At 45.1% G+C, this 23,302-nt stretch overlaps 1 protein-coding gene across 1 annotated transcript in view; it reads left to right on the forward strand.

Annotated features, from left to right (window-relative positions):
• LOC135504031 (extended synaptotagmin-1-like) overlaps positions 1-23,302 on the forward strand; it is a 45,344-nt gene continuing 22,042 nt past the window's right edge. The window contains exons 1-16 of the mRNA XM_064922282.1: positions 1-601; positions 5,252-5,293; positions 8,841-8,975; positions 11,592-11,665; positions 11,810-11,882; positions 12,215-12,304; positions 12,450-12,505; positions 12,967-13,087; positions 13,297-13,473; positions 14,473-14,633; positions 16,947-16,998; positions 20,261-20,350; positions 20,513-20,608; positions 20,894-20,965; positions 21,215-21,301; positions 21,875-22,015. Coding sequence (XP_064778354.1) covers positions 260-601; positions 5,252-5,293; positions 8,841-8,975; positions 11,592-11,665; positions 11,810-11,882; positions 12,215-12,304; positions 12,450-12,505; positions 12,967-13,087; positions 13,297-13,473; positions 14,473-14,633; positions 16,947-16,998; positions 20,261-20,350; positions 20,513-20,608; positions 20,894-20,965; positions 21,215-21,301; positions 21,875-22,015 — 1,809 coding nt within the window. The 5' untranslated portion in view covers positions 1-259. The remainder of the gene's footprint in view (positions 602-5,251; positions 5,294-8,840; positions 8,976-11,591; positions 11,666-11,809; positions 11,883-12,214; positions 12,305-12,449; positions 12,506-12,966; positions 13,088-13,296; positions 13,474-14,472; positions 14,634-16,946; positions 16,999-20,260; positions 20,351-20,512; positions 20,609-20,893; positions 20,966-21,214; positions 21,302-21,874; positions 22,016-23,302) is intronic.

Genomic DNA, 23,302 nt, shown 5'->3' on the forward strand with positions numbered 1-23,302 from the left:
TTCTGCCCGCTAGTGTTTGTCAGTGCGCGCGTGAAGAGCGGTTTATTTCCGTGGCGCTGTTTACCTATTCAAGATGTATTTTTAGCTGAACATTTCTAGCAAAACTGTTTATTATCATTTCGTGTCAATAGTGTAAAGCATTGTCAATGGTTTGCAAGTTAAACTTTATTCCGTTGTCGTTTTATTTTTTAATTAAACAACAAGAAGACACTGAACGCGGAACTGCAGAGGTAGCGCCTCCACGGATAAGGATTTTGCGATGCCATCTGTGGGTGGAAGTCCGAGTATGGGCACAGGCTCGGGGGCTGCGGACTCGGCATTGCCAGAAGAAATGCAGCCACCCAGACCTCCAGGGCAACATGCTGTAACCGTATTGTGGTCCTTTGGAAAGTTCCTGGCTACACTTTTACCAGTTTATCTGGCCGGATACTTCGGGTTCAGTATCAGCTTGGTTCTATTCGGTCTCATGGTCTACATTGGATGGAAACACAGCAGAAACGAGAAAGTAATGCGTCTGCGGTCAGCTATGTTCGTATTGGAGAATGAGAGAGCATACACCACTGCGAGGGCTTTTATGAGTAAACAGGAATTACCCCCATGGGTAAGTAACAAGAAACATATCATTATTGTATTCCTATTTTCTCTATGCACTCTTCAGCCTACTAGACTGTGAGCTGGTAATTAAAACCACCGTCTATAATATTTATATTATTTTTCAAATAAATAAAATACAGCGGAATAATAAATACATTATTTGAACAAAAGTCAGTCTTAAAATCCATCAATGTCATTACATCACATCCAAAAAGGTTTTTTATGTTGTCCAAATAAATACATACATATGTAAATGAATGTGTCTGGTGACCAAAGTAACACAGTGACACAACTCAGTTGACAATAAGGACAGATATAATGGCAAGGGGATGAGCACAATGTCCTATTTGTTCACAATCTCTCTCTCTTTCATACCATTTCATAATTTGCACAGTATACAGACATCCCAGTCTATGACTGACCAACCTTTTGTTAATACAGTATAAGGCTGTAATGTAATAAAATGTGGAACAAGTCAAGGGGTCTGAATACTTTCCCGAATGCACTGTATATTTTCCTATTCTACTCTGTTCCTACCCCCCACCCCCACCCCTCCCCCTCTTCTACATTCTTTAGTCTAGTCCATCCAGCCCTAGCTATATTTGGACATTCTTAATATGCAGAGCCTGAGGAGAATGAGTCAAAACTTTCCCTCACTACTTTAAGTCTCTCTGGATAAGTGCATCTGCTAAAATATAATACCACAGAGTTGTTACTGTATTTAAATTTAGCACACAGTTAACTTAACAGTGACCAAGTTACTTGAAAAATCCACCCAAAACCAATCATTCCTTTAATATACTGTGTTAAATAATAGTAATAATTGAGAACAATATTTGTCGTGAACACATTTTTCATTTTGGCGTTATAATACGGTTGGTAGCAACATGGAAAATTGTTGTGGAAATCTGTTACAGCTCAAGTCGACTATAAAATCCATAATGCAATGCTCTCTCTATGGGCTGGATGGCTAGCTAGCTACAGTTGAAGTCGGAAGTTTACATAGACCTTAGCCAAATACATTTAAACTCAGTTTTTTACAATTTCTGACATATAATCCTAGTAAAAATCCCCTGTCTTAGGTCAGTTAGGATCACCACTTTATTTTAAGAATGTGAAATGTCAGAATAATAGTAGAGAGAATGATTTATTTCAGCTTTTATTTCTTTCATCACATTCCTAGTGGGTCAGAAGCTTACATACACTCACTTTGATAGCATTGCCTTTAAATTGTATAACTTAGGTCAAATGTTTCGCGTAGCCTTCCACAAGCTTCCCATAATAAGTTGGGTGAATTTTGGCCCATTCCTCCTGACAGAGCTGGTGTAACCGAGTCAGTTTTGTAGGCCTCCTTGCTCGCACACGCTTTTTCAGTTCTGCCCACACATTTTCTACACATTTTCTATGGGATTGAGGTCAGGGCTTTGTGATGGCCACTCCAATACCTTTCCTTTGTTGTCCTTAAGCCATTTTACCACAACTTTGGAAGTATGCTAGGGGTCATTGTCCATTTGGAAGACCCATTTTTGAAATTTTATTTCACCTTTGCGACCAAGCTTTAACTTCCTGACTGATGTCTTGAGACATTGCTTCAATATATCCACATCATTTACCTCCCTCATGATACCATCTATTTTGTGAAGTGCACCAGTCCCTCCTGTAGCAAAGCACCCCCGCAACATGATGCTGCCACCCCATGCTTCACGGTTGGGATGGTGTTCTTCGGCTTGCAAGCCTCCCCCTTTTTCCTCCAAACATAACGATGGTCATTATGGCCAAACAGTTCTGTTTTTGTTTCATCAGACCAGAGGACATTTCTCCAAAAAGTACGATCTTTGTCCCCATGTGCAGTTGTGGCGGTTTTGGAGCAGTGGCTTCTTCCTTGCTAAGTGGCCTTTCAGGTTATGTCGATATAGGACTAATTTTACTGTGGATATAAATACTTTTGTACTTGTTCCCTCCAGCATCTTCACAGGGTCCTTTGCTGTTGTTCTGGGATTGATTTGCACTTTTCGCACCAAAATACGTTAATCTCTAGGAGACAGAATGCGTCTCCTTCCTGAGCAGTATGACGGCTGCGTGGTCCCATGGTGTTTATACTTGCGTACTATTGTTTGTACAGATGAACGTGGTACCTTCAGGCATTTGGAAATTGAAATTGAGGATGAATCAGACTTGTGGAGTTCTACAATTTTGGCGGATTTCTTTTGATTTTCCCATGATGTCAAACAGAGGCACTGAGTTGGAAGGTAGGCCTTGAAATACATTCACAGGTACACCTCCAATTGACTCAAATTATTTCAATTAGCCTATCAGAAGCTTCTAAAGCCATGACATAATTTCTGGAATTTTCCAAGCTGTTTAAAGGCACAGTCAACTTAGTGTATGTCAACTTCTGACCCACTGAAATTGTGATACAGTGAAATAATCTGTCTCTAAACAGTTGTTGAAAAAATGTATTGTGTCATGCACAAAGTAGATGTCCTAACCGACTTGCCAAAACTATAGTTTGTTAACAAGATATTTGTGGAGTGGTTGAAAAACAAGTTTTAATGACTCCAACCTAAGTGCATGTAAACTTCCGACATCAACTGTAGATAGCTAGCTAGAAAAATGTAGCTACACACAATAATCTCAGCTAATTAGCTGTAAAATCCCCTAAAAAGACTATCAATTTAGTAGTCTACAATCTCACCATGTTCAACCTGCAGATCAAAGTGCCTCACAGTGGAGTCTAACATTTGCAACGGCAGATATACTTTTGAGGAGATGGGGAAACGTTACCCATGCTACGTCAATGGTGCATGCGGTGCATTATGGGCGATCCTGGGGCAAGGAGCGCTCTCCTTCAAGAGTGAATGGGAGTCTATTGGGGACTATCTCAAAAACCCAACATTAGCACCATTTTCGTCAAAAAGAAATACAACATTACAAATCTTTTCTGAGATGTGCGATAATTTACTTGCTATCTGTGTCTGTAGTATCTGCTATCTGTAGTATTGTATAGCTTTGTAATCGTGACATTATGTACATCGAGGAAAATAAGCATGTATGCTGACTGAGTCACTATTAGCTTAGCAACCGTGTGACGCAGCATGACAACGTGAACCTGATTGGTCGACAGTCTTCTGGGTGGGGCGTTATATGTTCCCTGATTCATTGAATTCCTATCTTATTTCTATAATATCTCTGACAACGGCACCATGCAATGCACCCTGGACTAAAGAGGCGGACAAATAGGAAAAATGTGCTATACCCTCTGTTAAATTAAACATTTCTCGAGGTAGGAATATTTCAAAAATATGATCAATGGTTAATTCAAGAGAAGACATCCTCTCGTGTTATGACATCGGCCAGTATTGATATCTGACTTGTATGATAGACGTTTTCAAGATCCAAAAGTCATATGCCTATCAACTTCCAGTGTAGTGAGAGAGACTTTATCACGGTGCTACGTCATACCGGCCGGATTTCTGCCTGCTTGAACGCCAATAACTCAGGTACACATGAAAACATGAAATGACCCAGGGAATCGATAGAACATCACTCAGAGATGTACAAAAACAATGTAACATTCAAAAATGGTTGAACCTTTCCTTTAATTATTTGGACCAAGAGAGAGTGTTTCCACTCTGAGGTTTTGTCGTGCCACCGTCATTTTAGGCATTTCTAAGTGTGTGCGCTCCCCATTTCCTGTTTCAGTTCGGAGGTTCCTTAGAAATTGAGGGTGGTACTCATAGAGATCCTATTAAATTTGTTTTCTAATTCCTAGTTCTATGGTTGTGCTGCTGTTGACCTTTTAGATGGCAGAAGCTTGGTGACTCATAGACATCAATCAGAGGGAGAGGGGGAACAAGGAGGAACATATCAGGAAAGAGAGAAAATAGGATAATTGCTTTCTTAATCATGGGACAATTTCAACATTCTTCAACACCCACAGGACACTCACATTGTCACCACAATCTCTGTAGTTTTGTCAACAGCATATCACAGGTTATTTTGCAGGCACACACACACGCGCACACACACATGATTATGATCTGCAGGTCTTATGACTGTGGTTTGGGTTTGGAGGAAAGATTGAGGGCCTGCTGTGGTGTGTCATCATTATGTTTTGAAACATGTAAAATGGCCAGAAACACACATCTCAATTTTACTGTTGGGTCATTCCATGTAATTTCAGCAAGCCATGACACCCACCATCTCAGAAATCATTTCTATAGTTAGAAACAGATAAGATAAGCATTCAGAAGCATTATTTTGTTTAAATATAATTTGATCTCGGCGAAATTAAGATAATTGATTGAACCCAAAAAAGTTGGGTCCAAATCGAATGTTAGGTACTGTATTTATTAAATATTATATGAATCCGATACATTAAAATGGGCAATTTGGGTGCAAACAATTAGGTTGACTTCTGAAAGATTAAATTACATTTCAGAATGCTAATATTATCTGTTTCTGAAATCTAAAGAATTTCAGAACACTGAGATTGTTCGGGTTCTTTTTGACGTGGAACGGCCCTGTCTCGAGTCGATCCTTTGCCATTTCACGTCCTCCCTACATTCCTACCCAGGTTACACTCTTTTGCTATGTATTTTCTTTAAGGCGGTAAAAAGTTCAAATCTAACCAATACTTTTCCCACTTTCTCTACAGGTCAACTTCCCTGACGTGGAGAAGGTTGAGTGGATGAATCAGGTATGTAATGTAGTACACACACAAACATATATATATACACGCAAACACACACACTGAGCTGGTGTGCCGATGGAGAAGCTTTGTGCTGCCTGAATGTGGTAGTTGTGTTTGTTTGTCCATCGTTGCCCTGGGTTGCTGTGTGTGTGTGCATCCTGCCTCTGTGAGCGCTCCACCTCCTCCATCAGTACCCATCATCCTCTGTTATAATTAAGAGTCGGGGGAGGGTAAGGCTTCCACCAGATCACATCACACACTAGAGGTCGACCAATTATGATTTTTCAACACCGATACCGATTATTGGAGGGCCAAAACAGTCAATACCGATTAATCGGCCGATTTAAAAAAAAAATGTATTTGCAATAATGACAATTACAACAATACTGAATGAACACTTATTTTAACTTAAAATAATACATCAATAAAATCAATTTAGCCTCAAGTAAATAATGAAACATGTTCAATTTGGTTTAAATAATGTAATGTTGGAGAAGAAAGTAAAAGTGCAATATGTGCCATGTAAGAAAGCTAACGTTTAAGTTCCTTGCTCAGAACATGAGAACATATGAAAGCTGGTGGTTCTTTTAAACATGAGTCTTCAATATTCCCAGGTAAGAAGTTTTAGGTTGTAGTTATTATAGGACTATTTCCCTCTATACCATTTGTATTTCATTAACCTTTGACTATTGGATGTTCTTATAGGCACTTTAGTATTGCCAGTGTAACAGTATAGCTTCCGTCCCTCTCCTCGCTCCTCCCTGGGCTTGAACCAGCAACACAAAAACAATTAGCGCGTGCTAACTAGCTAGCCATTTCACTTCGGTTACATGAGCCTCATCTCGGGAGTTGATAGGCTTGAAGTCATAAATAGTGCAATGCTTGATGCACAACGAAGAGCTGCTGGCAAAACGCACGAAAGTGCTGTTTGAATGAATGTTTACGCGGCTGCTTCTGCCTACCACCGCTCAGTTAGATACTTAGATACTTGTATGCTCAGTCAGATTATATGCAACGCAGGACACGCTAGATAATATCTAGTAATATCATCAACCATGTGTAGTTAACTAGTGATTATGATTGATTGTTTTTTACAAGATAAGTTTAATGCTAGCTAACAACTTACCTTACTGCATTCCCGTAAGTGAACTGTAAGGTTGCAAGATTGGATCCCCCGAGCTTACAATTTGAAAATCTGTTGTTCTGCCCCTGAACAAGGCAGTTAACCCACCGTTCCTAGGCCGTCATTGAAAATAAGAATGTGTTCTTAACTAAACTGCCTAGTTAAATAAAGATTAAATAAAGGTCCCAAAAAAATAATCGGCAAATCGGTGCACCAAAAATACAGATTTCCGATTGTTATGAAAACGTGAAATCGGCCCTAATTAATCGGCCATTCCGATTAATCGGTCGACCTCTATCACACACACACACACACACACACACACACACACACACACACACACACACACACACACACACACACACACACACACACACACACACACACACACACACACACACACACACACACACACACACACACACACACACACACACACACTGAGTATGGTTAGTTCTGTCTGAGATCCTTGGGACGTCTACCCTAAACCCTAACCTTAACCCCTACCCTAACCTTAACCTTAATCCTTAACCATTTTAAATGTCAACTTCAATTGGGTAACATCAGCGTTGGGATGTCCCAAGGATCCCGGATAGCACTGACCCACTGAGTATCCCTGTTGCAGCCACAGCATTCACCCTGCCTCCCATCTCCACTGTGAGAGCAGCTTCGGTGTGGATGATGGTGATGTGAATATCAATAATCAAAGCACAGATTGTAGGAGGAGGGATCTAAAGGGCTCATCATTCACAAGAACCAACCCGGCTGCTTCTCCTCAAGGCTCTCTGCCTGCCTGCCACCCACCACGTGCTCTGACTGCATGCGTAGGCTATCCAGCCTCCATACTCAGGCTGGCTGGCTCTGTCTGGCTGGCTGGTTCTGTCTGGCTGGCTGCAACAACAACAGACCCTGGTCTGTTTCCCCATCTAACTTCATGGGGATGATGACACAGCCCAAATGTTATTCAATGATGATTTGTCAACAGTTTTTCAGTGCGTAGTCTCTCATGACAGACTGTCTGCATGTGGAGTATCTCTTGGCAGTGCACAGGATTTCCTGGATTCCATCCGGGATTAGTGAGCTAGTACGTAATATCATATCACAATCCTCGTGTCTGTTTCCCCAAATGGCTCCCCATTTCTTATTTAGTGCACTACTTTTGACCAGGGCTTATAGGGCTCAGGTCAAAAGTAGTGCCCTGTATAGGGAGTAGGGTGCCATTTGGTATGCAACCATGACCAGCCCCAGACAAGCAGACAGGGTCGAGGGGAAGGTCAGGGGTCATGGGAATGGCTGGGCAGAGAGATGAGAAGTACTATCAGCCTTTAACCTCACAGACTGATTCAGAAAATAGCACCTTTTAAAGTGATGACAAGCTTTGATTGGACGGACCTTGCACTTTATTCGATGTGTAAACAACTGCATGGCAGTGTGATTTAAGAATATGACAAACAGTCATTGAAAAACCAAGAACGCACTATCTATGTGCATATACAGTACTTTGCAGAAGTTTTAGGCAGGCGTGAAAAAATGCTGTAAAATAAGAATGCTTTCAAAAATAGACATGTTAATAGTTTATATTTATCAATTAACAAAATGCAAAGTGTGTGAACAGAATAAAAATCTACATCAAATCAATATTTGGTGTGACCACCCTGCCTAAAATGTTTGCACAGTACTGTATTTGTTGACATGTCTAATACTAGGAAATGACTATAAGTCTAAATGACTATAGGTCTAAAATCTACTGAATTATTACTGAATTATTAATTGCTGTAACTAGCTGGTAGTGGCAGTCTGTCCTTTGTTTCTCTCTTGTCAGAGCTGGCCTTTCAGGCTTGTGTTTCTGTCATGAGAAAAGTATCTCAGATATGTGTTTGAGGTTTCCTGTAGTGTAGGTGGCTATGTGATCAGGGGAGGAGAGATCCTGCTCTAAGGTTGCCACATGTTCCACCGTCAGGTCCTCTTGCTGCGTTAGCAGATGTAGTCAGTTATAAGTGTTTGAGGGTTTTGGTTGTGCAATACAGTTGTCAGTTATTACACAGGCATGTGCTGTTTTATAGAACCTATTACACGTGTCTTGAGTAGCCCAATCCTTTCAGTAGGACCACATCTTCAAATGTGATTATACACCATAAATATGAAAGAATTTTGCCTTAGCATATGACCTAATTACATTTGCCAAGCAGCCTAATTCAGATCACTGATGTTAGATACATTTTACATTGAATATTCAAGGAAATCGCCCAGCACAGTGTTTTGTCTGCAAGCGCTGCAGTCCTTGAAAAATGTCTTTGAATCATGACCAGATGATGACATGATCTGATGTATATTTAGTAGGTTGTAAATACACAGTGAAAATCATAGCTACTTATCTCTATCTCTCTGTGCCTCTCTCTGGGTCTCTCGTTCCCTCTCTGTGTCCTGCAGATCCTGCAGCAGGCGTGGCCATTTGTGGGTCTGTATCTGGAGAAGTTGCTGGTCGAGACCATTACTCCAGCCATACGTGCATCCAACACCCACCTGCAGAGCCTCAGCTTCACCACAGTCAACCTTGGGGAGAAGGTACTAACTAGAGCCCTGGCCTGTATAACATCATGTCATTACTGTATAGTTGGACCCAGGGTACTAACTAGAGCCCTGGCCTGTATAACACCATGTCATTACTGTATAGTAGGACCCAGGGTACTAACTAGAGCCCTAGCCTGTATAACATCATGTCATTACTGTATAGTAGGACCCAGTGTACTAACTAGAGCCCTAGCCTGTATAACATCATGTCATTACTGTATAGTAGGACCCAGGGTCTAACTAGAGCCCTGGCCTGTATAACATCATGTCATTACTGTATAGTAGGACCCAGGGTACTAACTAGAGCCCTGGCCTGTATAACATCATGTCATTACTGTATAGTAGGACCCAGGGTACTAACTAGAGCCCTAGCCTGTATAACACCATGTCGTTAGCGTATAGTAGGACCCAGGGTACTAACTAGAGCCCTGGCCTGTATAACACCATGTCATTACTGTATAGTAGGACCCAGTGTACTAACTAGAGCCCTAGCCTGTATAACATCATGTCATTACTGTATAGTAGGACCCAGGGTACTAACTAGAGCCCTAGCCTGTATAACATGTCATTACTGTATAGTAGGACCCAGTGTACTAACTAGAGCCCTAGCCTGTATAACACCATGTCGTTACCGTATAGTAGGACCCAGGGTACTAACTAGAGCCCTAGCCTGTATAACATCATGTCATTACTGTATAGTAGGACCCAGGGTACTAACTAGAGCCCTAGCCTGTATAACATCATGTCATTACTGTATAGTAGGACCCAGGGTACTAACTAGAGCCCTAGCCTGTATAACATCATGTCATTACTGTATAGTAGGACCCAGGTATAACATCATGTCATTACTGTATAGTAACATTAGAGCCCTAGCCTGTATAACATCATGTCATTACTGTATAGTAGGACCCAGTGTACTAACTAGAGCCCTAGCCTGTATAACACCATGTCATTACTGTATAACATAGTAGGACCCAGGGTACTAACTAGAGCCCTAGCCTGTATAACATCATGTCATTCTGTATAGTAGGACCCAGGGTACTAACTAGCCCTAGCCTGTATAACATCCAGTAGGACCCAGGGTATAGTAGGACCCAGGGTACTAACTAGAGCCCTGGCCTGTATAACACCATGTCATTACTGTATAGTAGGACCCAGTGTACTAACTAGAGCCCTAGCCTGTATAACATCATGTCATTACTGTATAGTAGGACCCAGGGTACTAACTAGAGCCCTAGCCTGTATAACATCATGTCATTACTGTATAGTAGGACCCAGGGTACTAACTAGAGCCCTAGCCTGTATAACATCATGTCATTACTGTATAGTAGGACCCAGGGTACTAACTAGAGCCCTGGCCTGTATAACATCATGTCATTACTGTATAGTAGGACCCAGGGTACTAACTAGAGCCCTAGCCTGTATAACATCATGTCATTACTGTATAGTAGGACCCAGGGTACTAACTAGAGCCCTAGCCTGTATAACACCATGTCGTTACCGTATAGTAGGACCCAGGGTACTAACTCGAGCCCTAGCCTGTATAACACCATGTCGTTACTGTATAGTAGGACCCAGGGCACTAACTCGAGCCCTAGCCTGTATAACACCATGTCGTTACTGTATAGTAGGACCCAGGGTACTAACTAGAGCCCTAGCCTGTATAACATCATGTCATTACTGTATAGTAGGACCCAGGGTACTAACTAGAGCCCTAGCCTGTATAACATCATGTCGTTACCGTATAGTAGGACCCAGTGTACTAACTAGAGCCCTAGCCTGTATAACATCATATCATTACTGTATAGTAGGACCCAGTGTACTAACTAGAGCCCTAGCCTGTATAACATCATGTCATTACTGTATAGTAGGACCCAGGGTACTAACTAGAGCCCTAGCCTGTATAACACCATGTCGTTACCGTATAGTAGGACCCAGGGTACTAACTAGAGCCCTAGCCTGTATAACATCATGTCATTACTGTATAGTAGGACCCAGGGTACTAACTAGAGCCCTAGCCTGTATAACATCATGTCATTACTGTATAGTAGGACCCAGGGTACTAACTAGAGCCCTGGCCTGTATAACATCATGTCATTACTGTATAGCAGGACCCAGGGTACTAACTAGAGCCCTAGCCTGTATAACACCATGTCATTACTGTATAGTAGGACCCAGGGTACTAACTAGAGCCCTAGCCTGTATAACACCATGTCGTTACCGTATAGTAGGACCCAGGGTACTAACTCGAGCCCGAGCCTGTATAACACCATGTCGTTACCGTATAGTAGTAGCAGCCATTTATAGAAAGCCATTTATAGAAAGCCATTTATAGAAATTTGTAGTAGCCATTTATAGAAATGTAAATAATATGTGGCTCTGGTATGCCCCGTCGTTATACTTATGAAGATGGACAGGTCCATTCTAACACTAATAACCATACAGAACAATTGCACACAAATGAATGACTTGTTATTAACAGCAGACCCCTCCCTAATAGCCTGTAGGCGAGGTGACCTTATGCAGAACAGTTTGCCGTGAACATTATCTGTGTTATTCCATATGCTTTCTATACACATAATAATACCATAATATGTTTTTTTGTCTTAGGCCATGAAGGTGGTGGGAGTGAAGGCTCACACGGAACACGACAAGCGGCAGGTCTTACTGGACCTATACATTAGGCACGCAGCCACCGCAGCACCCCATACTGCACGCCTGTCTTCAATGCCTCTGTGATGCAGAGCACATCCAACATCTATAGCAGCAGTATGACAGTTAAATCAGCTTCCTGTTTAATCTCCTCCTCCCTTCTCTCTTCTGTGCAGCTATGCAGGTGATGTGGAGATCAATGTGGAAATCAAAAAGTACTTTTGCAAAGCAGGAGTGAAGGGAATACAGGTAAAGATATAAATAACAGTGTGGCTGGGGAGTGGGAGTGTATGAGAAAAATGGCCCCAAATTCTTCTCCAAAGCTAACATTATATGCTTGCTTTTATTTCTCCTTCTCCCCCTCTCTCTTATTATTTCTCTCTCTTCCCCCTCCTTCTCCCCTTTCTTTTATTATCTCTCTCTTCCCCCCTCTTCTCCCTCTCTTTCATTATCTCTCTCTTTCCCCCTCTTTTATTATCTCTCTCTCTTTCCCCTCTCCTTCTCACCCTCTCTCTTATTATCTCTCTCATTAACTCTATCTCCTCCCCTCTTTCTCCCTCCCTTCTCCTTTCTCTCTGTAGCTACATGGGAAGTTAAGGGTGATCCTGGAGCCCCTGATTGGGGATGTGCCTCTGGTGGGAGCCATCACCATGTTCTTCATCCGCAGACCTGTGAGTCTCTGCTACCAGCCACTTCATTCCTTTGTTTGTTAGCCATCCATCCATCCATCCATCCATCCATCCATCTATTCCATGAATTAATTAATTAACTTGATGCTGCCTTTTCATTGTCGTTGACATTTCTCCTCTCTCACAGAAGCTGGACATCAACTGGACGGGGCTGACCAACATGCTGGATATCCCTGGACTCAAGTGAGTGAGAGGGCTCCTATTGTCTTTCTCAAAGGAGTACTTATATAGTACCTGTTACGCTGTTAGTTCTGTATATGTTAGTATTACTTCAGGGTGATGACCTAACTTCGCAAGGCGTTGTCCTTGCTCACGTGTGTAGATAAGACATGCATCTAGGCATCTAGTTGTCTGATAATACAATTAAATCACTGTCAGTGCAGTGTTTAGTTGCTAACATCATAAATCAAATATTCCTGTCAATATATTCCTATTTAGTTGTATTCAACTTAGAAATCACATTTTGCTTAAAATTATTTCCAGGAAAATGTCTTCTGCCTCAGCCACATCCTAACTCAATGGGGTTGCCTCATTGTTTATGAGTTTAATGCATGTTCCTGTCAGCAGTAGAATGGAGTCTTTGTCTATGTGTTTGTTTCCCACATCTTTGTCCCATCCCAACGACACCCTGCATTCATTTACAGTGCCATGTCGGACACTATGATAATGGATGCTATAGCCTCATACCTGGTCCTCCCCAATCGCCTCACTATCCCCCTGGTGGCCGACCTGCACGTTGCGCAGCTCCGCTCCCCTCTCCCACGGGTAACCTTACTCACATTATAAATCACCTGTCCTGGACAGTCACTGAATCACTGACTGACTGAAGAATTGACCAAACATAACAAATCGACTGATCCTACTTGTATGATTGACAGAGAAAAACGCTTAGCTACAAATTGTCCAGAAACAGTGGACAGCAAAGTGTTCCTACTGTAGACTGTATTAATCATGCCTCTCTGTATGTCTGTCAGGGAGTGGTGCGTATCCACCTGTTGGAAGCTGAGGAGCTGACAGCCAAGGACACAGTCATTAAGGGGATAATAGACGGGAAGTCTGATCCGTACGCTGTGCTGCGTGTGGGCACCCAGACCTTCACATCACACACCGTGGACAGCAACCTCAACCCACAGTGGAGAGAGATGTTTGAGGTGAGAGACAGAGTGAGACGGAGTGAGAGACGGAGTACGCGAGGTGAGCGAGAGATGGAGAGCGACAGAGAGAGACAGAGAGAGCGAGGTGAGCGAGAGACTGAGAGAGCGAGGTGAGCGAGAGGGAGAGACGGAGAGAGAGAGAGAGAGAGACGGAGAGAGCGAGGTGAGTGAGAGAGAGAGACGGAGAGAGCGAGGTGAGTGAGAGGGAGAGACAGAGAGAGAGAGAGAGACGGAGTGAGATGAAGTGAGAGACGGAGTAAGCGAGGTGAGCGAGAGATGGAGAGCGACGGAGAGAGCGAGGTGAGCAAGAGAGAGAGACAGAGATGAGAGCGACAGAGACAGAGAATGAGAGAGAGAGGTGTTTGACAGAGATGTTTAAGGTGAGAGTTAGAGAGAGAGAAAGGCATGTCTCAGTGTCCTTACTCTTAGAGTTAAACAGCTTGTGTTATTTTACTTGCTTCTCTCAGCAGATTCCACACAATGCCCAACTCACTCCCTGGCTGTGTCTAACTCCCTGGCTGTGTCTGTAGCGCCCAACTTTCCTGGCTGTGTCTGTAGGGCCTGCATATTGCAGACATACCACTTTAGTGAACTATATATAAATATTTACAGCGATGGGAGCAGATCAGCATATGTGTGTCCCAAATGGCACCCTATCTCCTATTTAGTGCACTATGGGCCCTGGCAAAAATAAATGGATTATTTAGGGAATAGGATTCCATTTCAGGTGTAGCATATTGTTAAGGCAGGACGTATACTTCAACACATTATGACCGACCAGCTGTTCTGCTTCTGCAGACAAAGGGGAAACTGTGGGTTTGTAGAGAGATGTGCTGAATTGACCAAGCATCAGTATTGGCTACTCTGCTGTGTCATGGAGACAAGAACAGTTTTGCACAAGGCTTAGAGTATGGGCTTTAGGGCTGTTGAGAGAAACACCATTGACTCTATTTGGATGTCTGTGATTACATGTGTTTGTTTCTATATGTGTGTCAGGTGATTGTCCATGAAGTGCCTGGTCAGGAGTTGGAGGTGGAGGTGTTTGATAAACTCTCTCCCTGGCTGTGTCTGCCCAACTCACTCCCTGGCTGTGTACTCCCTCCCTGGCTGTGTCTGTATGACCAGTCTGTAATGCCCAACCAGGATGACTTCCTGGGCAACTCTCTCCCTGGCTGTGTCTGTAAGCGCCCAACTCTCTCCCTGGCTGTGTCTGTAGCAACTCTCTCCCTGGCTGTGTCTGTGCCCAACTCTCTCCCTGGCTGTGTCCCAACTCTCTCCCTGGCTGTGTCTGCCCAACTCTCTCCCTGGCTGTGCACCCAACTCTTTCCCTGGCTGTGTCTGTAACGCCCAACTCTCCCTGGCTGTGTCTGTAATGCCCAACTCTCTCCCTGGCTGTGTCTGTAATGCCCAACTCTCTTCCTGGCTGTGTCTGTAGTGCCCAAACTCTTTCCCTGGCTGTGTCTGTAGTGCCCAACTCACTCCCTGGCTGTGTCTGTAGCGCCCAACTAACGCCCAACTCACTCCCTGGCTGTGTCTGTGTGCCCAACTCTCTCCCTGGCTGTGTCTGTAGCGCCCAACTCTCTCCCTGGCTGTGTCTGTAACGCCCAACTCACTCCCTGGCTGTGTCTGTAATGCCCAACTCTCTCCCTGGCTGTGTCTGTAATGCCCAACTCTCTCCCTGGCTGTGTCTGTAATGCCCAACTCTCTCCCTGGCTGTGTCTGTAAGCCCAACTCACTCCCTGGCTGTGTCTGTAATGCCCAACTCTCTCCCTGGCTGTGTCTGTAGCGCCCAACTCTCTCCCTGGCTGTGTCTGTAGCGCCCAACTCACTCCCTGGCTGTGTCTGTAATGCCCAACTCTCTCCCTGGCTGTGTCTGTAGCGCCCAACTCACTCCCTGGCTGTGTCTGTAGCGCCCAACTCTTTCCCTGGCTGTGTCTGTAACGCCCAACTCACTCCCTGGCTGTGTCTGTAATGCCCAACTCTCTCCCTGGCTGTGTCTGCCCAACTCACTCCCTAATGCCCAACTCTCCCTGGCTGTGTCTCTCACTCCCTGGCTGTGTCTGTAATGCCCAACTCTTTCCCTGGCTGTGTCTGTAATGCCCAACTCACTCCCTGGCTGTGTCTGTAGCGCCCAACCCTCCCTGGGCTGTGTCTGTCTAGCGCCCAACTCTCTCCCTGGCTGTGTCTGTAGCGCCCAACTCTTTCCCTGGCTGTGTCTGTAATGCCCAACTCACTCCCTGGCTGTGTCTGTAATGCCCAACTCTCTCCCTGGCTGTGTCTGTAATGCCCAACTCTCTCCCTGGCTGTGTCTGTAGCGCCCAACTCTCTCCCTGGCTGTGTCTGCATGCCCAAATGCCCAACTCTCTCCCTGGCTGTGTCTGTGCCCAACTCACTCCCTGGCTGTGTCCCAACTCACTCCCTGGCTGTGTCTGCCCAACTCTTTCCCTGGCTGTGTCCAACCAACTCACTCCCTGGCTGTGTCTGTAATGCCCACTCTCTCCCTGGCTGTGTCTGTAATGCACAACTCTCTCCCTGGCTGTGTCTGTAATGCCCAACTCTCTCCCTGGCTGTGTCTGTAGTGCCCAACTCTCTCCCTGGCTGTGTCTGTAGCACCCAACTCTCTCCCTGGCTGTGTCTGTAGTGCCCAACTCTCTCCCTGGCTGTGTCTGTAGTGCCCAACTCTCTCCCTGGCTGTGTCTGTAGTGCCCAACTCTCTCCCTGGCTGTGTCTGTAGCGCCCAACTCTTTCCCTGGCTGTGTCTGTAGTGCCCAACTCACTCCCTGGCTGTGTCTGTAGTGCCCAACTCTCCCTGGCTGTGTCTGTAGCACCCAACTCTCCCTGGCTGTGTCTGTAGTGCCCAACTCTCTCCCTGGCTGTGTCTGTAGTGCCCAACTCACTCCCTGGCTGTGTCTGTAATGCACAACTCTCTCCCTGGCTGTGTCTGTAGCACCCAACTCTCTCCCTGGCTGTGTCTGGCTGTGTCCCATTCCCTATTTAGTTTAATACCTTGGACTGGTTCTAGTAAAGATTAGTGCACTACATGGGGCAGTGTCCTGTGGACTCAAAGGAGGGCACACTGGTTTTGCCCTAGTACTAACACACTTCATTACACTAATCAAGTCATCAATTTGATGATCTCAATCAGGTGTATGAGGTGCGAGGGCAACAACTCTAATGTCCACCCCTTTGAGTCCCCAGGATAGGAAAGCACTGCTCTATGTAGTACACAACTTTAGACCAGATTCTCATGCCCTACTCTGGTCAAAAGTAGTGCACTATATAGGGAATAAGGTGCCATTTGGCATGCACCCCTGTGTTGGTCATTTCATTCCCTGTTACAAATTTACTGTTTACCACTGTATGTTGTAATGAACAGTTTACATGTTCTCTCTCTCTCTCTCTCTCTCTCTCTCTCTCTCTCTCTCTCTCTCTCTCTCTCTCTCTCTCTCTCTCTCTCTCTCTCTCTCTCTCAGGGTCAAAATGGATCTAGATGTCGTACACAAGGCCAGAGTTCTAGATGAGGTGAGTTACAAGTGCTCCTTCAACACATACAGTGCATTCGTCTTCAGTATTCAGACCCTTTTCCACATTTTGTTACATTGCAGCCTTATTCTGAAATTGATTAAATCATACATTTTTTAATTTCATAAAAATTAAAACAGAAATACCTTATTTACATAACTATTCAAACCTTTGCTATGAGACTCGCAGTTGAGCTCAGGTGCATCCTGTTTCCATTGGGAAAGGGGAGACATGGTCAGTTGTACAACTGAATGCTTTCAACTGAAATGTGTCTTCCGCATTTAACCCAACCCCTCTGAATCAGAGAGGTGCGGTGGGCTGCCATAATCGACATCCACGTCGATATCAACGTCACCTTGTCAGCTCGGGGATTCAATTCAGCAACCTTTCGGTTACTGGCCCCACTAGGCTACCTGCCGTCCATTGAGATGTTTCTACAACTTGATTGGAGTCCACCTGATTTGGAAAGGCACACACCTGTCTATATAATGTCCCACAGTTGACAGTGCATGTCAGAGTAAAAAGCCAGTCATGAGGATGAAAGGATTGTCCGTAGAGCTCCGAGACAGGATTGTGTTGAGGCACAGATCTGGGGAAGGGTACCAAAAACATTTCTGCAGCATTGAAGGTCCCCAAGAACAGTGGCCTTCATCATTCTTAAATGGAAGAAGTTTGGAACCACCAAGACTCTTCCGAGAGCTGGCCGCCTGGCCAAACTGAGTAATCGGGGGAGAAGGGCATTGGTCAGGGAGATGACCTAGAACCCAATGGTCACTGACAGCTTCAGAGTTCCTCTGTGGAGATGGGAGAAACTTCCAGAAGGACAACCATCTCTGCAGTACTCCATCAATCAGGCCTTTATGGTAGAGTGGCCAGACAGAAGCCACTCCTCAGTAAAAGGCACATGAGAGCCTGCTTGAAGTTTGCCAAAAGGCACCTAAAGGAATCTCAGACCATGAGAAACAATATTCTCTGGTCTGATGAAACCAAGATTGAACTCTTTGGCCTGAATGCCAATCATCATGTCTGGAGGAAACCTGGCACCATCCCTACGGTGAAGCATGGTGGTGGCAGCATCATGCTGAGGGGATGTTTTTCAGTGGCAGTGACAGGGAGACTAGTCGGATCGAGAGAAAGATGAACGGAGCAAAGTACAGAGAGATCCTGGAGAGACCGGAAAATAGCTGTGCAGCGACGCTCCCCATCCAACCTGACAGAACATGAGACATTCTGCTGAGAAGAATGGGAGAAACTCCCCAAATACAGGTGTGCCAAACTTATAGCGTCATACCCAAGATGACGCCAGGCTTTAATCACTGGTGCTTCAACAAAGTCTGTGTAAAGGGTCTGAATCCTTATGTAAATGTAATATTTACATTTTTTATTTTCCCATTTGCAAAAACGTCTACCAACCTGTTTTTTTGTCATTATGGGGTATTGTGATGTCATTATGGTGTATTGTGATGTCATTATGGAGTATTGTGATGTCATTATGGAGTATTGTGATGTCATTATGGGGTATTGTGTGTAGATTGATGAGGGGAATTTTTTTAAATCAATGTTTGAATAAAGATGTAATGTAACAAAGTGGAAAAAGTCAAGGTTTCTGAATACTTTTCAAATGCTCTTCACCTTATGTACCTAAAGTGAGTCTGACATTCCAATAGATTCAATAAATGGTGATCTACTTCCAATATTTGGAAGCAGCTTCTGGTCAATGAGCATTTTAACATTTACCAGCTGTTTTCTGTATCTCGTGTAGAGAGTAAACGCTCCATGCTGTGTAAAGGGCACTGAGCTTGAATGAGGGCTACCCTGAGACATGGCTGTAGACTGGGTTAGAATGAAGGCTACCCTGAGACATGGCTATAGCCTGGGTCAGAATGAAGGCTACCCTGAGACATGGCTGTAGACTGGGTCAGAATGAAGGCTACCCTGAGACATGGCTGTAGACTGGGTTAGAATGAAGGCTACCCTGAGACATGGCCGTAGTCTGGGTCAGAATGAAGGCAACCCTGAGACATGGCTGTAGCCTGGGTCAGAATGAAGGCTACCCTGAGACATGGCTGTAGACTGGGTCAGAATGAAGGCTACCCTGAGACATGGCTGTAGACTGGGTCAGAATGAAGGCTACCCTGAGACATGGCTGTAGCTTGGGTCAGAATGAAGGCAACCCTGAGACATGGCTGTAGACTGGGTCAGAATGAAGGCTACCCTGAGACATGGCTGTAGACTGGGTCAGAATGAAGGCTACCCTGAGACATGGCTGTAGCTTGGGTCAGAATGAAGGCAACCCTGAGACATGGCTGTAGACTGGGTCAGAATGAAGGCTACCTTGAGACATGGCTGTAGACTGGGTCAGAATGAGGGCTACCCTGAGACATGGCCGTAGTCTGGGTCAGAATGAAGGCAACCCTGAGACATGGCTGTAGCCTGGGTCAGAATGAAGGCTACCCTGAGACATGGCTATAGCCTGGGTCAGAATGAAGGCTACCTTGAGACATGGCTGTAGACTGGGTCAGAATGAAGGCTACCCTGAGACATGGCTGTGGACTGGGTCAGAATGAAGGCTACCCTGAGACATGGCTGTAGACTGGGTCAGAATGAAGGCTGAATCTGGTAATTTCTTCAAAAAACAAGTGTCATGCAGACCCCATGTACCTCCCTCCTCGTGATCTCCTGCTGGCTCAGTCTGTACTCACCGTTTCGCCACAATAACTTTACATCCCTTTATGACTCTCAGTGGTTTAGTGCATTTCACCACAATAACATTACCCTCCTTGCTGACTCAATGGTTTAGTCCATTTCACGACAATAACGTTACGCCCCTCTAAGACTCTCAATGGTTTAGTCCATTTCACGACAATAACGTTACGCCCCTCTATTTCTCTCAATGGTTTAGTCAGAGGTTAGTCAATGTGCATGTTTAAGATCAACTCCATGTCAGTTGGGCTATATCCAGTGGAGGCTGCTGAGGGGAGGACGGCTCATAACAATGACTGGAATGGAGTCAATGGAATGGTATCAACCACACGGAAACCACGGGTGTTGGATGTGTTTGATACCATTCCATTGACTCCATTCCAACCATTGTTATGAGCCATTTTCCCCTCTGCAGCCTCCACCAGCTGTATCATATTTATGTGGTTTCTGAAATGTTTAAACATCCTTTCAGTTGTGACGGTCTGGTGCACTGCTCAGCCTCACTGCAATTCTCAAACACACACCTGTCTCTCTTTAATCCCCCCCTTGTCTCTCCTAGTGGTTGAAGCTGAAGGATGTTACATCAGGCAGTGTTCACCTCCGTCTGGAGTGGCTCTCTCTGCTGTCCTCTGCTGACCGACTCAGTGAGGTGTGGCCACAGCGCAGTAGTTTGTAAACAAAGATGCTGTGTAAATATTGAGCTGTATCATTCTGCCTTCAAGCACTCATCAGTATTGACCTTTTCTGCTTTGACCAGGTACATCATATTCATATACCTGAAACACTCTTGTCTGTTTCCCCCTGCGATCAGGTTATCCAGAGGAACCGGAATATGACCTGTAAGACTGGAGACCCTCCCTCTGCAGCCATCCTGTCTGTCTACCTGGACCGTGCTCAGGACCTGCCTGTGAGTACTGACTGACTGTGGCCATGTTCCAGGATGTCTTTATTGCAGTCGTACTGCACAGATGATCAGATCTCACCATGCCTAGGGAAGTGTTTAACTTCTCAGGAACTGCAGTAAAGACGACCTGGAACGCAACCTGATTGGTTCTGGTCTACAGTCTGTCCTCAGGTAGCCTAGTGGTTAGAGGGTTCAAATAAAAATCTGTCGATGTGCTCTTGAGTAAGGCTCAAGGGGTGCCGTACTACTATGGCTGACCCTGTAAAACAACACATTTGTGTCTTTCAGAGGAAGAAGGGCAATAAGGACCCCAGCCCTATGGTGCAGCTGTCTGTACAGAACACAACCAAGGAGAGTAGGGTAGGAATTCACCACCACACACTCCCAGAGAGTGTAACCGTTCTACCTAACCTAACCAGTATCTCATATGTTCCATCACATATAGTGGATAACGTCTTCCCTGTTGTCCCTAGACTTGCTATGGGATCAGAGGGCTTTACAGTTAACATTCTATAATATTCTATATAACCTATAATATAATGATCATTATATTCTAACCTAGCTCTGTATATTTCATCATAAATATATCCTCGTCTCTGCCATCTCTAGATCTGTTATCTGACCTCTGACCCTGTGTGGGAAGATGCCTTCACCTTCTATATCCAGGACCCTCGCAAACAGGGACTTGATATTCATGTAAAAAATCTTATTACAAGCATACTTTCAGTTGTCTGTCACAGTTGTCTGTGTTACAGAAATCCTGTTGTTGCTGTGGTTACTGACACTCTTCCACCTTTTCCTCCTCCCCCACCTCTTCCCCTTCACCCTTAACCCTCCACCTTTTCCTCCTCCCCCACCTCTTCCCCTTCACCCTTAACCCTCCACCTCTTCCTCCTCCCCCACCTCTTCCCCTTCACCCTTAACCCTCCACCTCTTCCTCCTCCCCCACCTCTTCCCCTTCACCCTTAACCCTCCACCTTTTCCTCCTCCCCCACCTCTTCCCCTTCACCCTTAACCCTCCACCTCTTCCTCCTCCCCCACCTCTTCCCCTTCACCCTTAACCCTCCACCTTTTCCTCCTCCCCCACCTCTTCCCCTTCACCCTTAACCCTCCACCTCTTCCTCCTCCCCCACCTCTTCCCCTTCACCCTTAACCCTCCACCTCTTCCTCCTCCCCCACCTCTTCCCCTTCACCCTTAACCCTCCACCTCTTCCTCCTCCCCCTCCTGTCCTCCTTCACCTCCTCCTGCTCCTCCTCCCTCTCTCCCAGGTGAAGGATGATGACCGGGCTCGGTCTCTGGGCAGTCTGTCCATCCCGCTGACCCGTCTGCTGGCTAGTCCTGACCTCAGCATGGATCAGTGGTTCCAGCTGGACAACTCTGGCCGCATCTATATCAATGCTGTTCTGAGGGTGGGTGGGTGGGGGGGGACCCCCCACACACACACACACACACACATACAGGCATACATGGAAGCGCCGACACGCACACAACAAACACCTACAGTTACACATAGAATGCAAACACACACCTGCATGTATGGACACACACACACACACACAGAAACACAGCGATACAGAACACACACACACACAGAAACATAGCGATACAGAACACACAGACACACACAGAACACAGAGATACAGATCATACAGACACACACAGAACACAGAGATACAGAACACACAGACACACACAGAACACACAGCGATACAGAACACACAGACACACACAGAACACAGCGATACAGAACACACAGACACACACAGAACACAGCGATACAGAACACACAGACACACACAGAACACAGCGATACAGAACACACAGACACACACAGAACACAGCGATACAGAACACACAGACACACACAGAACACAGCGAGACACATACAGAAGTACACACAGACACACACAGAACACAGCGATACAGAACACACAGACACACACAGAACACAGCGATACAGAACACACAGACACACACAGAACACAGCGATACAAAACACACAGACACACACAGAACACAGCGATACAGAACACACAGACACACACAGAACACAGAGATACAGAACACACAGACACACACAGAACACACAGACACACACAGAACACAGCGATACAGAACACACAGACACACACAGAACACAGCGATACAGAACACACAGACACACACAGAACACAGCGATACAGAACACACACACACACACAGACACAGACACACACAGAACACAGCGATACAGAACACACAGACACACACAGAACACAGCGATACAGAACACACAGACACACACACAGAACACACACACACACACAGAACACAGCGATACAGAACACACAGACACACACAGAACACAGCGATACAGAACACACACACACACACACAGAAACACAGCGATACAGAACACACAGACACACACAGAACACAGCGATACAGAACACACACACACACACAGAACACACACACACACACAGAACACAGAGATACAGAACACACAGAACACAGATACAGAACACACAGACACACACAGAACACAGATACAGAACACACAGACACACACAGAACACACAGACACACACACACAGAACACAGACACACAGAACAGAACACACAGACACACACAGAACACAGCGATACAGAACACACAGACACACACAGAACACAACACAGAACACAGATACAGAACACACAGACACACACAGAAC

This window comes from Oncorhynchus masou, chromosome 18 (genome assembly GCF_036934945.1).
Source record: "Oncorhynchus masou masou isolate Uvic2021 chromosome 18, UVic_Omas_1.1, whole genome shotgun sequence".
NCBI classification, from domain to species: domain Eukaryota; kingdom Metazoa; phylum Chordata; class Actinopteri; order Salmoniformes; family Salmonidae; genus Oncorhynchus; species Oncorhynchus masou.